Source organism: Brachypodium distachyon, chromosome 1, assembly GCF_000005505.3.
Source record: "Brachypodium distachyon strain Bd21 chromosome 1, Brachypodium_distachyon_v3.0, whole genome shotgun sequence".
NCBI lineage: Eukaryota > Viridiplantae > Streptophyta > Magnoliopsida > Poales > Poaceae > Brachypodium > Brachypodium distachyon.
The window spans coordinates 48,079,438-48,095,201 of record NC_016131.3 but is presented as its reverse complement, the minus strand read 5'-3'; the positions used below and the strand labels follow the sequence as shown (position 1 = coordinate 48,095,201).

General features: G+C 46.5%; 1 protein-coding gene, 1 long non-coding RNA gene and 1 pseudogene across 3 annotated transcripts; 1 reads left to right on the top strand and 2 right to left on the bottom strand.

The window, feature by feature from the left end:
* Positions 1–2,290, top strand: LOC112270035. 2 transcript variants are annotated; one of them, XR_002962342.1, is made up of 3 exons: positions 1–274; positions 393–604; positions 1,724–2,290. It is a non-coding gene; the product is annotated as an uncharacterized LOC112270035 (long non-coding RNA). The 2 variants fall into 2 exon arrangements; XR_002962341.1 differs by lacking the exon at positions 1,724–2,290 and having other exon boundaries at positions 393–695.
* A 417-nt stretch (positions 2,291–2,707) lies between these two features.
* Positions 2,708–6,514, bottom strand: LOC104581646 (annotated as a pseudogene).
* A 184-nt stretch (positions 6,515–6,698) lies between these two features.
* On the bottom strand, positions 6,699–8,727 carry LOC100837157. Its single transcript, XM_003564272.4, has 6 exons — positions 8,064–8,727; positions 7,831–7,920; positions 7,581–7,733; positions 7,303–7,427; positions 7,055–7,184; positions 6,699–6,950 (listed from the first exon to the last, which is right to left on the bottom strand). The coding sequence occupies exons 1-6, from the start codon at positions 8,649–8,651 to the stop codon at positions 6,825–6,827; spliced, it is 1,212 nt and encodes a 403-aa protein (XP_003564320.1). The 5' UTR covers positions 8,652–8,727; the 3' UTR covers positions 6,699–6,824.
* Between the last annotated feature and the right edge of the window lie 7,037 nt (positions 8,728–15,764).

The following is a 15,764-nucleotide window of genomic DNA, read 5'->3' as shown; positions in this document are numbered from 1 at the left end:
CACGAATCGGCACCCTAGCGCACAGGCACGCGCACTGGCAGGCGGCCGGCGGCGGTGGGCGCCGTCATTTATCCGGGCTCCGGTTTCCGGCGGCAGACGGCAGCAAGCTAGCAAGCGCCACTACGACTGCGAGTCTGACCAGCAACAGCAAGGGCGCGCGACCTCTTGGCCCTCCTCCATTCTCCCGTTGTCTGCAAATTGTGGCTCCGACCTCCATTCAATAGCCAAGAAGCAAGACATCATTCAAGAATGGATAGAAAGGGGAAGGGAAAAGGTAATATTTTTTGTGCAGTTCTGTCTTGATGCATCGGCAGTGGCTACGAGCCTATGAATGTGCAGTGTATTCCATTGTGATTCACCATTGATTTCTGAATTAATGTTGTGAATTGCAGATTTGAGGAAATACTTTGTACCAATTGCTAGTGGCAGTAGCCAAAACCAAGCACCCATGAAAGTGCAAATGTTATGATACATGAAGAGGAGCAGGAGCAAGAAGTGGAAGGAGGGACTAGAAATTCTATGGGGGGCGAGCAAGTGGAAGAAGGAACCAAAGATTTCGTCGAAACCATAGTGGAAGAGAATGTTGAGGTCCCAGAAGCTACAGGTATTACTGATTTCAGTGTAGATCACATTGAATTTGATCTAGGACTTCGTTAACAGAAGCTACAGGTATTAAAGTATATGCACTGTTTTAATCTTTTGCATCAACTTTTTTGTATGTTTTAGAATTCGCTTGACCTTAGATTTTTCCCGTCCTCTGTCCATGTTTCGAGCATAAGGCCGCCTATACTTTTCTTTCGCACCAAAACAGATCAATCAGAGGTTCGAAACTCGACCCCACTGTTCATTTGAATCAAGAACCATGGCCAGCCAAAACTATGCATCGGGGCGTATACTCTAAACAGCAATCTGATCTACGCACATGATTCAAATACATTAAGAAGAGACTTGTATAATCGCCACCAGTCAAACGAGAAATGCTATACTTTAAACATTTAGGAGTGCATTCCATGGACACCCCAGGGTGGCTACCGCGAAGGTGGGGCACATGTTGCTCGTCAAAATGACGACCAGATGACAAGGCATTGCCTGTTGATGGAACAGTTCATCTAGTAAGAAGCAGAAATTTGACCGCTTGTGGCCATGGAAAGAAGGGGGTGGCAAGAAATGGAGGGGGTTTGCAGGTGAATTTGCGTGAACTGCAGTGCTGGCCGCACCATGAGGGAACACCTCTTCCAGGAGGGCACCTGGACTTAGCCCCAGCGAGAGAGGCACGTGACTGGCTAGCCCAGCTTCCGTGGTGCTAGCCCAGTAAGCCCCTGGGTGACCTCTCAGTTTGTTTACACCAGGGCTTGGTTTTGTTTGCAGATAACACCATGTGGTCCGACATTCCGACTTGCTCTTTGCACTAGTCTTCTCGAATCCAACCCGACCAATCCTGCAGAACCGACACAGGCGAACGCCAACTGTGGCTAGCCTCAAAAAGAAAAGAAAAAACACCAACTGTGGAACAAAGTTGTTGAGTTGAACGCACATGGGATAGTGTGGTTAAGCGTCCGTCACACGTGTGTATGTAGCTTGAATCAACTACATCAATCGGCACCAGAAAATAACATATTTCAATATTGTTTCATAATTTTTCAATACATATAGGACATTCTTGGAAAAGAAAGTACATGAAATACATGCATACAATTCTCCTGATGTTTGCTGACGCATTTAGGAGGAGCTTCACTTCAGAATCGGTGGGTGGCAGTATGGGCCGTTGAGCCAGCCATTGGCCACCCGTTCGTTGGCGGCTTCGCTTAGGTGCATACCATCCCAAGAGAGGTAGCTCGATGGGTCATGGCAGACGCTCGCGCCATCCATCCCGCAAATGGCACCCAGATCGAATCCGTTTGGTGCGTCGCATTTCCGCAACAGCTTGTGAGGACAGTCTCAAAGCCTGCACAAAGAAACCGGACCGAAAATGAGGTGATAATTAGGGTTCACAATTTCATTTTCAGTCTGATTTTGGAAATGACTGAAATAACCAAAAACAATTGTGATCTTTGTTTTAAATTTGAACAAACCAAAGAACTTATGTTTGAATCTTCCGAAATTACAAACAAATTGAGCAAACTTGATTTCATTTTGAACCCGGCCCAATTTCAAGTGACAACAGTTTTTTACCAGAACATAAATATTTCAGTACCCGCTGAAATGGTGAAATTTTGGTCATATCCCTGAGCCTACTGATGTTTGAACCATCAAATTTATTTGAAGCTCCTAACCAGTTATTCTTTTAGAAAGAATAAAAAGACAGCTGCTCTGTTTGCAAGGCATCACTAACAACATGGATGTAGAAACTTGCCGAACTTTCTGGGTTCCTGCACTATGTGGTAGAAGTGGCTCGAGAGGTCGGCATACATGATCCTTGTGTGCCGATGCTTGTTTTGAAGCTTTGAGAGGCTGCTCCGGAGGAAAGCGTTGTGCCTGTTGAACAAAACGTTGTGGTTCCTGAGGCAGCCATTCTCGTCATAGTCACTCTTGTCGGTGCTCTGTAAAACGGACAGGTACATTGGGTAGCACCCAAGCGGAGCAATGTTTGACACCACGATGTGCACTGCACCGAGTGTAATTAATTCCTATATGTTTGGGACATCTGTGAGCATACAAACTGCATCATCTGGCCACACTATTTGTTAACATATAGGAGTATTGTCACTTTCCAAAATAACATATATATATAGCTTTGTGGTTACCTCCACACCGGATGTAATTGTGTTCACTATGATGGGCATGTTCTTGCTGGCCTCATCTACCGTGAATCCATTATTTAATTGGAGGTTGTAGTCATTTTCCCCCAATTGAAACACAAATAGGGACTTGGCCAAATAATCCTTGCAATCTACATCCAGAGTTACAGTTACAGCAATATTTTCGCATGCGTACATCATCGATCAATAAAATGATCTAAATATATTACTCTGTGGTGTTCCACAGATTGAAGGCAGAAGCCGTTGGAGATCCTCCATCTGGTTCTTCAAGGAGCCATTAAGATTTACGTCGTAGCCGGTGAATGCATTGGTATCATAGTCAAGCACGGTGCCACCGACGATGGCCATGTTGGCACCCTGCCGGAAGTCCTTGCCGTGCGCCATGGACGGCGTGAGAAATGGCAACTCCAATGCTTGTGCTGCGCAGATGTATGAACCACGATCACTTAAACATTTTTTTTATATGCATCTTTATCTTTACCTTCATAAAGATCTTAGTTTTCTTTTTGAGGGATTCATAAAGATCTGAGTTGGTGACGGTCCTTTCACCTCCATGGAGATTATTGCATTTTAAATTATTAAGAAATTAGTTACCACAATTATATACGATTATATATAGTAGACATATGTATCGTGCTTTTTTGCTTAGTTAATCAGTACTGATTACAGTTTTGAACATTTTAGTTTGTGCAAAGTTAGGAATTAGACCCGAACGTTTATAAACAACTAATGATGCAACAACAACAACAAAAACTCCACGGCAATTTATGAGCATTTAGCTAGTGGAGCCAACACAGTAAGCTTAGTATCAGTTCTCGCAAAAATATAAATTCCAGTTGCACTTAAAAATTGAAGTTATGAAAGACCATTCAGATTTGAATTTTAGCGCATTGATCTGATAATTTACCGAGGAAGTCGACATTGACCCGGCCGTCGCTGCACCGGCAGGTGGGCTTCCGGAAGTAGGTCTTTCCGTAGGGGAGACGGGCGAGAAAATGCCGAGCACGTCGGTCAGCAGCAGCCGGCCGTCAGGGCACAGGTTGCCGGTGTCTGACGCCGAGTCGCCGAAGTTGAACATGGCGTTGAACCTCCGTTCACTGGCGGCAGCGGTGGCGCAGGCCGCAGCTGCAAGTGTAGCCATCAGGAGGCAGCAGCACGACAAGACGGACGGCATTCCCCTGCTCATGACGATTGATCTTCCTGCGTCCTCCTACCATCTGGCATTCTTGCGCGCTGGTGTTTATGTACAGACAGGGTAGCGCTTGCCATTTCCATCGCTCGTGCCGCGTGCTTAAGTGCGGCAGTTGGCCGCTGCTGCGCACCAGTACGAAATGCAGTACGAAATTGGATGAATCCTCTCAAGAAGATGGAGATGCCCCAACAACCAATCCACAGCAACTTTTTCCTATAACTTACTCTCTCCGTTACATAATTTTTGTCGAAATAATACATGTATCTAGACGCTTTTAGGAATAGACTAGTTAAGTGTCCGTGCGTTGCTACAGTGACAAATTAATGCTATAGCAGCTCACGCATGAGACAGCTTTGACTTTTGAACAGTTGAATCCATGACAAATTTATGTTATAGCAGCCTAATAAATACTAAACAGCCGTGAAATTTTAAACGGCAATAATCCACTTTTTTTCTTTCTCCAAGACTTCTTTGCCCGGCCATTGCCAATCCAAGCTCACCCACCTTTCCTAACCACTGCTAGTCTATTAATTGCAACTAATAAGGGTGTAATGCATGATTAGTATTTTTCTGTTTTTCAGCAAACAAAGAATTGTTATTTATAAAATTAGCATACCACTGAAATAATTGAAGGGTCAAATAGTTTCTTCAAGTCAACTGTTCCAGAAACTGATGATACAAATCGTTTTGCTATTTCAGACAATGGTATCTGTTCAATTTTTTCAAAACAAAAATATTGCCTGACCAGAGACACTCAGGAGATACCCAGTTATATATCAAATGTTGCCCTGTAGAGGGAAAGAAAATGCATTCCCTGCGAACAACTTCCTCCTCAAGTGCTGCTATCTCCCAGACTAAGTCTTTGACAGGCTGCATGTGCCACAACTTATACATAGAAAGTGTGCAACTTGCTACTATTATTTTTTACTTTGCACTATCTGAAGTTTATAAAGCTGAAACACGTACTGTTCTTGAGTACAGCAGATAAAGAGGAGCATAATCATGGCTCATGGCCTTAGTTACAACTCCCTACATATGAAAAACATCATTTTGTTGACAGAAGATAAAATTCATCTTGTGATAAAAAAGATGATGAGAGTATTATAAAGTATGGAACCATGACTTGCATTGAACAACTTTACTTCAGCCTTTGGAAAGAAACATGCAATTGATATCATAAAATAATTCAACCCAATATACTTTAGGCTATCAAAATGAGAGTGAGAAACTTGGTCTCGCAGAAGCTACTTAGTCCAGTTGCTTCACAATTGCATTGCCTATTTCATCCTCACCCCACTCTGCAATCTGTGTCCACTCATGGACAAATAAACTTGAATTAGTTTTTTTTTACATTGGAATTAGTAATTGTGTCAGTCTTCTTGCAGTTATTTTTTTCACATGTCTAATTCAACTACCACTGCTTTGCCAATTGTCATTGAATTGAAGAGAATAACATAACCATATGAGCATATGAGGCACTAATTGTTACAGTTACCTTGATAGAAGTGTGTGGTCCTTAGTATAATTTTCTGCGGACCGACTTAATCTCCATAAGAAGACCATTGACGGTAGGTTCACAGTTGCTCGTGGACCTGTAAGGCTGTAACTCCATTGACACTTACCTGAGTAATGGGATTAGGGAATGAAATGTTAATTATCGAGTCGCGGTAGGAATTTAAACTTGCATCGAAACAGTTAGGACGCATGCATGCATCCATTTGGCACTCACAAGGTAAACAAAACCTTCTGAAGCTTTTCTGATTTCAGTTATCCTCCCAGCTGGTGTTGTAAGAAGCACATGCAAAAATCAATTCAGATGAAATCATAACCAGTAAGTGATTAACTGCTACTGCAAAGATGGTCTCGGTTCGGTTCCAGTAGTTTGCTAACTGCTACTACACACAAGTCACGCAGGGATAATCAATATTCATTTTTCATCTTGGTCTTGGTTCCAGTAGTCTGGGGTTTAGTGTGTGTCACAGTTACTTTTCTCTTCCTTCCCTGCACTATCAAGCTAAATATGGCTATCCTCAGAAATCTCCTGCTCTGCAATTAAATAATCTGCTTCCTAACTAAGCATGGGAACCAAACATACTCTGCCGCAATGCAGCCCAGTTAATTCACTTCCAATCCACAATCCCCTCAAACTGAACTAATCATATGTAAAGGGAACCTGGGCAACCACGTTGAATCTCAGGCGTAGCAGAATAGATCCCAACGTGGAGTTCAAGGATTACTCATGCCGCACCGCCATGGTGAGGGGATGGGGATCAACAAATGCTCAAGTTCTGTGTGCACTCTATTATGCAAAACGATTATGTAGATGGCAAAGACCTTTCTGTTTCTAGGCACCGTCAATGGCAAATACTACTAATTAAATTGTATGAGAAATTGGGTACCTGGCATTAGACGGCTCCATAATCGACTGCGAAATTGAATGAAACATGAAAGCACTGATGATCGAGATGGCCTAACCGACCGATCCATAATTAGTTTATCCCTAGGTTGACTTACACTTGAGACAAGCGTTAAACACTTCAGTTGATAAAACTTTTTGTGTTTTAGACACTCTTGAGCTCTGACATTATGCGCCGACCAGTTTAACCAAAACCTAATTTAAACGCTGTTGGGGTATGTTTCAGCATGCGCGCACAGCCGCAACACACACAAATTATTAGTGCTCCAAATAACTTCATTTTGAGCTAACCATATTCTTCTTTTGGAGAATTTTGAGCTTATCAAACATGTATAGAGAAAGAGTCCTTGTCAAGCCTTTTTATATACACAACTTTGAATGTACATGTATTTTCGAGCGTGATGTCCGTTTATACTTTTCTTTCGCAACAAATCAGAGCAGCTCAAGAATCAGAGCTTCAAAACTCGATCCCACTATTCATTTGAATCGAGAACCATGGCCGGCCAAAACTATGTAGCGGGGTGTCTACTCTGAACAAAACCCCTGAGGTCGTCACGCCGCCATTCAGCTTCGATCTTCCAATCTGCACACATGATTCAAATACATTAAGAAGAAGAAACTTATATAATCACCATGAGTCAAACGACAAATGCCAGTGCACAGAGAAAGGAGCGACCGGAGACTGACCGATATGGAAGCGTAGGCGGAAGGGGAAGCGGTGCGAGAGTAGCCACAGGCAACACTGGCCTTCTCACTTACCGAATGGACGAGCTCCATGGACACCCCAGGGCGGCTCCCGCCAAAGGTGGGGCATATGCTGCTCATCAAAATGACATGCCCGTTAATAGAACAGTTCATCGAATAAAAAAGAAGATGAAGAAAAAAAATTCCCAGTCTTTGTGGCAAGAAAGAGAGGGGTTTGCAGGTGAATTTGCCTGAACTGAAGGATTGGCTGCTCCATGAGGCCACACCTCTTCCAGGAGAGCACCTGGACTAGCCCCAGCGAGAGGGACTTGTCTGGCCACTGGACGGCTGGGATGATGCTGCCCCCGCTGCTGTTCTGCAGAGCAACGGCTGAGATCGTCTCGTGAGTGCAAGAAGTACAGTACATCATTCCAGTTAAATTCCCAAATCATTATAATGGTGAAGTTTGTGCTGTGACCGTGCGTGCACAAAATGCAGGTACAGTTTAGTTGGTAATTAGGTTTCTGACCTTGTAGGAGAAGATGAGCCTCTTCTCCCCTGGGAATTTCCCATGGGCCTGGAGGACGCCGCCGCCACGGAAAGGAAGAAAGCCGCGCGCGGCCAACCCGTCTCCGGAAACATATCTCAGTTGCCCGTTTGGAAATTGCATGTCCATGAACGACTGCACAATATGTTTTGGAAGAGCAAGTTGAGGCAAGACAGTGTAGAAATTAAGTGATCTCTTGAGGACATCAAATTCAGAACACGATCCAACTCACGCAAGAAAATGGATTGAGGCAGATCATCGACATGAAGAAGCATCTCCGTTGCGCTGACCAGTAAGCCGGGCACACCGAATGCACCCCGTTCTGCACAAGCACACAATTAAAGATCATCTCTTAGCTAGAGACCTTACAACTCGAGAAGAATTCTACTGCTGAAATTTCACATGTACTAGTGCTAGTAACTTCCAATTAACTTGTGCTAGTTCAGTTAGTTGCTGATTAAGTACCTTGCGCTCGAAGCCGTACCATACGAGATGTCGCTTGGACAGGTGGACGGGGAACAGCAGCGTGGTGTCCCTGAGGAAGAGCACGGGCCCAAGCTGCACCAAGAACAGCGGCGCTCCGCCGCCATCGCCATTGCCGCCGCCGCCGCCTCTGTGCGAGGCCTCGGCGCGCCACAGGTCGCCGCGCGCGGACACGGAGCTCTCCACGCCGCCCGCCCTGCTGTCGAACGCCGCCCCCACGCTCACGCTCCCCTGCGCCGACCGCGCGGCATCGAATTCGAACCGCCCGGATCCGGAGACGCGATCTCGGCCGCCGCCGCCGGTCCCTAGTACTGCGTCGTCTTCGGCAGCGGCGGCGGCGGAGGAGGAGATCCGCCGCCGATGGAGCTTCTGCGGGTAGGCGACGTCGTCGGGGCCGTCTTCGATGCGGAGGCGGCGGAAGACGTCGCCGACGGCGCGGCCGAGGCGGCCGCCAGCGCTGAGGACGGCGGCGGCGACGCCGGAGAGCTGGTCCTTCGGTGATGGCGCGGGCGGTGGTAGCGGGAAGTAGGCGCCTATCCTGCGGGCGAGGTCGTCGAAGGAAGCCGCCATGGCAAGGATCAGGCGATCAGCGGATCGATGGAGCGGGCGAGGCCGCGCTGTTAATTTGGTGGATAAGGGACTCGTGGCGGGAAGAAGTTGAGGAAGGAGGGCGTTTGCGTGTTGAAGTTCTGCGTGCGTGGAAGCGGTGTATGGTCCAGGGCCCAGGGGAGGCTTTTGTGGCTTTGCGGCTATTCGGCGTTTATGTGATGGTTTGGTGGGCACGGTCTAGGAGTTGGGGATGGTGGGGGTGAGTTCGAAATGCCGTTGAGTGGCGCGTGTTTTCCGATATGTTGGGCCAGTTAATTTGTGGAACGTGAGGCCTGATCATCCGCAGGCCTAAAAGAGCCCAGACAAAAATATAGTTTAGGATTTAACCAATTCCTTCCAAATTTTTTAATGAAACTGATTTATTTTTTGAATTAAAAAGCTACTCGTAGTACTTGCAGATGGCAGGCTAATTGCTCAGAATTTTTGTTTGGCAAGCTCCACCGACAGTTTGATGAACTTAGCCTCCGTTTGGCATTGCAGTGCATTATCATAATTCCGGTTTTTTTCACCCGCTTTTCACTATTTTCATGTTTGGCTAACCAACTTTTCCTGCTTTTGTGTGTATTTTTCAACCGCAGGTTATAAAATAAGTTCAGCGCAGCACAGTTTAGCAATGCCAAACTGAGCTTTAGTCTTTGTTCTTCCAACCATTGTCTATATTTTATCCATCTCTTTCTCTGGCAATTACTCCAAGTAACATCTACGAGAAACATCCTTAGATCTTCGTTTTTTCAAAAATGGAAGCTTTTATTGATCTCGACGGCATATCGATCGAGACACATAGAGTATCACACCCCTGGCCTCTGCGCCGAAACGCACACGGGCTATTTGTTTGGATCATACTTCTGTGGGAGTTCATTGATGTTTGCCATTGATCTTGTTTGGAATCATATTGCTATTTGTTTCTGGCAACGGGTTCGAATTTTAACATCACCAAAATCTCTACGTACCATTTCGGCAGTTGTTGCAAGCAATCCGTCGAGCAGAGTTTATGAACATGCTAAAGGGATTGATTGCCACAAATGACAATGTGATAGTACATGTCTTCAAGATGATGGCACATGGATAATCTCAGTGTTTCATGTCTTATTCAGATGGTCAGTGTGGTTGCAAGTGTAATGCAAATCGATCGATGTTTGGTACTTCCTTGGATTCTAAATTCTTGTCTTGTCCAAATATGGATGTCTTTATTCTTAAAAAGCATCTGGATACATGTAATATTTCGACAATAATTTAGGATCGGAGGGAGTATGAATGGTGCGTGAATTGTACGGAATATTTGTGTATGAACTATGTTTACGAAATGTATACGTGCTAGCTTATAAATGCAGGAGGAAGTACGTTCACGATGCTTAATTGGACGTCCGGATGGATGGACTCCCACTGACGGGCAGAAATCATCCATCCATCAGTGAAGGGGGTGACCCTTGAGCCGTCGATAGAGTTGCTAGCTTCGATGCCCATCAGTCAGTACAAAAATATTCCAAGGCAGTGCATGGCGCGGAGTTCTTTCCCATCACGCACTTGCATACGAATTAAGCTGTACTGTATTCGCCCCTTCCAAAGTGGACAAACAACAGAGATCGATGGCCGCCGATATGGAATTAACGACGGTTCAACAAAGCCGGGACGACATCAGAGGATATAAGAAATGCATGCATGTATCAGAATCGATCTACAGTGCATCCGGCCACTTGCAAAATAAGACGACATAATTAAGAAGAGTACGCTGCGAAACGTGCGGTGTTGCAGTTAAACGGCTGCTGTATCGATCGGTCTGCAGTTGTGCACTGCATTACAGACTCAAGTTGTGTGCTCCGGCCGTACGTACGGCCGTCCCTTGCAGCGACATTGATCTGTGTTCCCTAGCTAGCTAGCTTTCCAAGGAAACTTCTTGTGTGGCGTGTGGAAATTAAACAAACAAACAAACACTGGCATTAACCTTTTCTGAGATGTGCATGTTTTCTTGGCACTAGAGGAAAAAATATCCCATGGCATGGCCTCGCTGAGTCCGGAGGAGTACCCGCCGCCTGGCGTAAATGCGATGACGGACAGAAAAATTGCGCGTGGGGAACGACCGATCGATCGAATTGACGCATGCACAATTTCCAGCCTTTCGCCGTTGCTTCAAGGGACGCACGTACTAGTACTACGAATGAACGCGCCAATTATTAAAATGTACTATACGTCCGTGTGATCTGAAACCTGATGACAACCCGGCCGCGCGCGCAAATTTGAGCCCGAACCATGCCGTTGGCCTCCACAGCCCAGCCCATGCATCTAGCCGGGGCTGATGCCGACGCAAATTAAGGCTGGCGTGCTCTGCTTTCACTAGCTACTCCTACTAGGATCGGAGTACCTTTGTCCTCACGCCTCCCATTCCTCCCCTGCGCGCGCCTGCCTATAAAACCACCACCACCCATGCCCACATTACATATTATTCTCTCCAAAATCTTCCGCCAGAGTCTACAAACACCACACTCTCTGATACGTACGCACGTCGTCTTCAGGCAACCAATTGAAGAGAGATCATCATCGATGGCCTCATCATCATGCGGCGGACACGGCAATCCTGGCAGCAGGGTGCTGCTGCTGCTGCTCGTCGTCTTCTTCCTCCTCCTGGCGACGCCGCTCCTCTCGACGAGGCCGGCGCTGCTCGCGGCCGGCGTGGAGGATCACGCCACGGGAGGCGGCCGGGCAGCGCCGATGTTATTCCGAAGCTCCTCGCCGGTGTTCGGCAGCGGCACGACGGCGACGACGGGCAATAATGCGGGGCGCGCGGCTAGGCGGGTGCTGGGGTCCGTCCCGAGCCCCGGCGTCGGCCACTAGCTTTAGCTTTACATAGAGAGAGACTCGATCTCGATCGATCGTGTGTCTGTCGGGCGTCAGCGACGACGTGTACATGTCCCTTCTCTTCTGTGTTCCCGTATTGGTTCTATACATGTTGTTATTACTAATTTATTAGGTGTGCATCTTCCTCTCCGTGCGTGCTCGCGCGATCGTGTTCCTTCCTGCCATTCTCTCTCCTAGCTGGTTTATCATCGTATCTAGGTGTGTGTGTAGATCATTTGTGTACTTTTTTTTTTGTACATACCAATTCCATTCATTCATTGATTATTTTCGCTAGGACCGGGCGGGAACTCTCCGATATCAATCCTATCACATTAATCAATTTAATATCTTTCTATACTTATCAGAACCCAGTTAAATCTCACCGCTACCTTCTTTGCTAAACAACATGGAAGAAAACCAAAAGCAAGGAAAGACAAGCCATGGGACATAGTCGGATAGAGGTGAAGCATTTCAGGAGACTTTTATTTCGCATGTATCGTCACCGTTTCCACCCTTGCAAAAGACAAACAAACCTAATTTAAAAAAAATAGATGTTAAACGTTGATCTGTGGTTCCCCTTTATCTCTTCACATTGGTCGAGGAGCAAGTCTGATATAACCGGTGGAGATCAAAACAACGAGGGATTCACCCGATGGGGGCTAGGGTTCTCCGTTTTTCTCTTTCTTCCATCACGCAAACGTGCAACCCAATTACCTAGTACTCCCTCTCCTAGTATCTGCTCACCGGATCAAGGGTATTCCGACTCAATACTCCCAAGCCTAGAAAAAGCCCATCAGAAACAAAAATGTAACACCGAAACTAATCACATCTCGGTGCAAAATCTTGAATCTAAAGCAAAATCTTATAGTAAATCATACTCAAATCATTTTTTATTCGAAAAGTTGCCTTGTATTAAGAAATAGAAACCAAAATTGAGCACTTTTGTTTTTCGGAAAGAACCTTGAACCATCAGAACACCCTTGGGTTCATTGCCATTGCAAAAGCAAGGCTTCGCACGATAGAAATTTCTAAGGGTAGAAACAATTGATGATCAAGAGCATCATATGGAATTAAAACTATCAATGTCCGACATGGCAAAGACACCCCAGATAACTTTGGAAGTTATGGTTGGAGATGGAGCGTGTCCCGTAGAACTATTAGGTGGAGACTAAAAGCTAGCACGAGTTGGAGCGGGCCCAAAAGATCCCAACCATCTAACTAGGTAAATCAAACATGACACATCGCTTCAATGATGTGTTGTGTTTGTGCAATACGTTTAAATTACCCACCAACACCACTGGCCCATTAATTACGAAAAGCCGGTGAATTACAAATTAATCCGTTAGCTTTGGATCAATTATGGGAACTCTCAATTAGTTATGAATCAATTCCATCAATTCAAAATTATGATTTATCTCACTATTATTTGTTATGCGCATTTGTTGACACATGATTTGTAGGTACACGATTACTAGTTAGGTGAAGAAACCTAGGTCAAGGCCCTAACATAGCCAAGCAGAAGTCACACACCGGTATATAGCTTGGATGAAGGCACTTGGAGGTAAAATTTAATCTTGACCTTTGACGATCTAATACGGTAAACAACAAATAGATCCGACTAGGGTCATCGTCGCTAACAACCACCAAGACAGACAGCTCAAAGAGCATAGAAATTTCTGTGCGTGCGCGTGGGGTAGTCTATCTCAAGTTTCAAGGCACATGGATTCCATCTTTATTTTTGGATCTCTTGTCTTGTAGCGGCTTTGTTTGGAAAGTCATGGCGTGTCCTTTTTTTTTTAATATTCCACGTAATGTATGCTTCTAGCCCGCTAAAGTACCCCATGCGTCTGGACAGCTGTCGAGCCAGCCTAGTCGAGGACGATTGTCGTGTTGTGGCTTGACGGTTGAGCATGAGTAGGAGCACCTCGATCACCATTCTACAAATTAAAGCCAAAGAAAGTGTGGAGGACCAAACGTAGGGCGGGACAGGGCATTAGAGGCAGAGATGGCAACATATGTATGTGCTTCTTCATGGTGGAGGGCTGCCCCAAAGCATATACACACACCTGCTGCAGGTCGGCGATGTGCGACCACCCTAGCTAGGTTTTTGCTAGACTTGCCACGACCTTGTTATGACAAAGTTTATTAGGTGCATGTGCGAAGAATTTGCATACAGATGCTGAGTGAGTATTGGTTGCCTGCACACATAGGCCGAGACTATACCTTGTGCCAATGTAGCATGGGCCCGATCTCGCATGTGTGTATATGTATAGCTTGGCCTTGGTGCTATGAGCCATGACTTGATGTTCTGTCGAGATACCATTGGCTGGAGAAGGCCTTCCACGTGCCTTTTTCAACTGAGAATGCGTACCACATCCTGATGGAACAAGAGATGCCCGCACGCTGGTGATCACATTTGAGATTCTTAATTTGGTTGGAAAATTTGGGTTGCTCGATCGCAAACAAAATGTCTTGGGGAGCGAGTTCGATCCCCTCCCTCCCTTGTTTCTGACTTGACCTCTAGAGTCCAGACGATCTAGACCGGCTGCCATCCATTTGGTCGCGGTGTCTGTCTGACCGCACGTACAGTGTACAGTACAAAATCGCGATGTACAGTACTTGTTTCCTAACCAGGCGCTGCGTGATCATATATATTCAAATCGTCGATCGGGGAGACAGCGATATAGAAACAGAGACATGTACGTACGTGGCGTGATGATCAGCCGGTCAATTTTTTTCCCTCCGTACGTACGTGATCGAGGGGGAAATATCACGAGATCCTTTGGTAGTACTACCATACAGTGTGAGATCTCACGTCTCGAACTGGAGTCAGGATATCATCACGCGCAATCGTGAAGGCAAAGGTAATTAACCAAGGACCGTACGTCCGTCCGTGGGTATATGGTTGTACAACAGCGCGTGAGAATGATCGATCATTCGATGGATGGATGGCCGGCGCGCGGATAAGTAAGTAAGGTAAAGTAAAAATGTAGCCGAAAGCCGCATCGGAGAATGGGATCTTCGCTACTGACAAGCGACAAGCGTCAAAATGCTTGGGTTGGGATCGAGTAGCCAGGAGCATTCGTACGTGGTCGTGGATGCTTCGGATCGATGAGAAGCCATGCATCAACCGGTCGATCGATGGAGGGCAGGCCCGTACGTACGTCTTTCATCCGTCAGGGGCCTTGCGTTGAGTTGATGGCAGACGGATCCACACGATGTATGCGTGGACAAGGACACAGGGATGCCCTGTCCTGGGGATTGGGAGAGAAAGGAGAGAACCGCGTCCGGGACTCGCCATCGGCGGACGACAGAGGAGATCTTTTCATCCTTTTGCGAGTTCTCGACAGCATCTTTAATTTCCGCGAGTTGAAAAGTTGATAACGCGTTGCGAAAGAGCCTAATCAGGAAACTGCAAACTTGATGCCAGACGTTGATCCGTGATTCCCCCCGTCTCTCAATGCCGAAACGGCAGTCAGAGACGAGGGGAACCGTTGGAGATTAAAATTTCCTTCAACAAAGATGGCTAGATTTTCTCTCGAGGGCTAGGGTTGTGGGCAGATCCTTCGTGTCCATTTGCCAGGCTTATATATGCGTGCATTTCCACGAAATGGCCGGGCCTGTATTTCGCAGCTCGCAGCCGGGCTGAGTTTAACCGAACGAAGCCTGATGGGCCGGCCCATCAGGGGAAAAGGTTTGCGGTGGTTGCTAGGATTTCCATTCTCGTCGGACTTTCGGCCCACGCTAGCAACAAGACGGAAGCGGTGAGCTATGCCGAGCCAACGGCTGGTTTCCACATTTCGCTCAAAAAAAAAAACTGGTTTCCACATGGGACACAAGAGTGCACCATCCACGACACCGTCGACACGGCTGCTTGTTGAAGGGAAAAACATCATCCGATCCGACCTGCACGATCGCCCAGTGGATAACCGCCAAATCGGCCAAGGGATTCATGTTCTGGGATCATCGATGCCAACTACTCCATATTAAGCGATGCCTTCTTCGATTCAGCCCACAAGACGAGACCTTGAACGACATCCGTTTGCCTGCCCTGACTCGTTGGAAGGACCTTGACTTCGATGAATCATTCGTGTTGGACGTAATGAACGCGCGGAACGGTGCTCTATATTTATAAAATCTGGCCGTCCAATGGCTCATCTTGCAAGTGACATGGTGATGTTTGTGTGGACGCGGCCGTGCCTACCGCGCACGGCTGATGATCAGCTCCTTTGCCTTTCCTGC

Coding starts and splice junctions, on each gene's coding strand:
- LOC100837157 (XM_003564272.4), bottom strand. CDS start 8,651: ATGGCGGCTTCCTTCGACGACCTCGCCCGCAGGATAGGCGCCTACTTC. Junction 7,734..7,830: donor GCCTCAATCCATTTTCTTGC/GTGAGTTGGATC, acceptor CATATTGTGCAG/TCGTTCATGGACATGCAATT. Junction 7,428..7,580: donor GGCTCATCTTCTCCTACAAG/GTCAGAAACCTA, acceptor GTTGCTCTGCAG/AACAGCAGCGGGGGCAGCAT.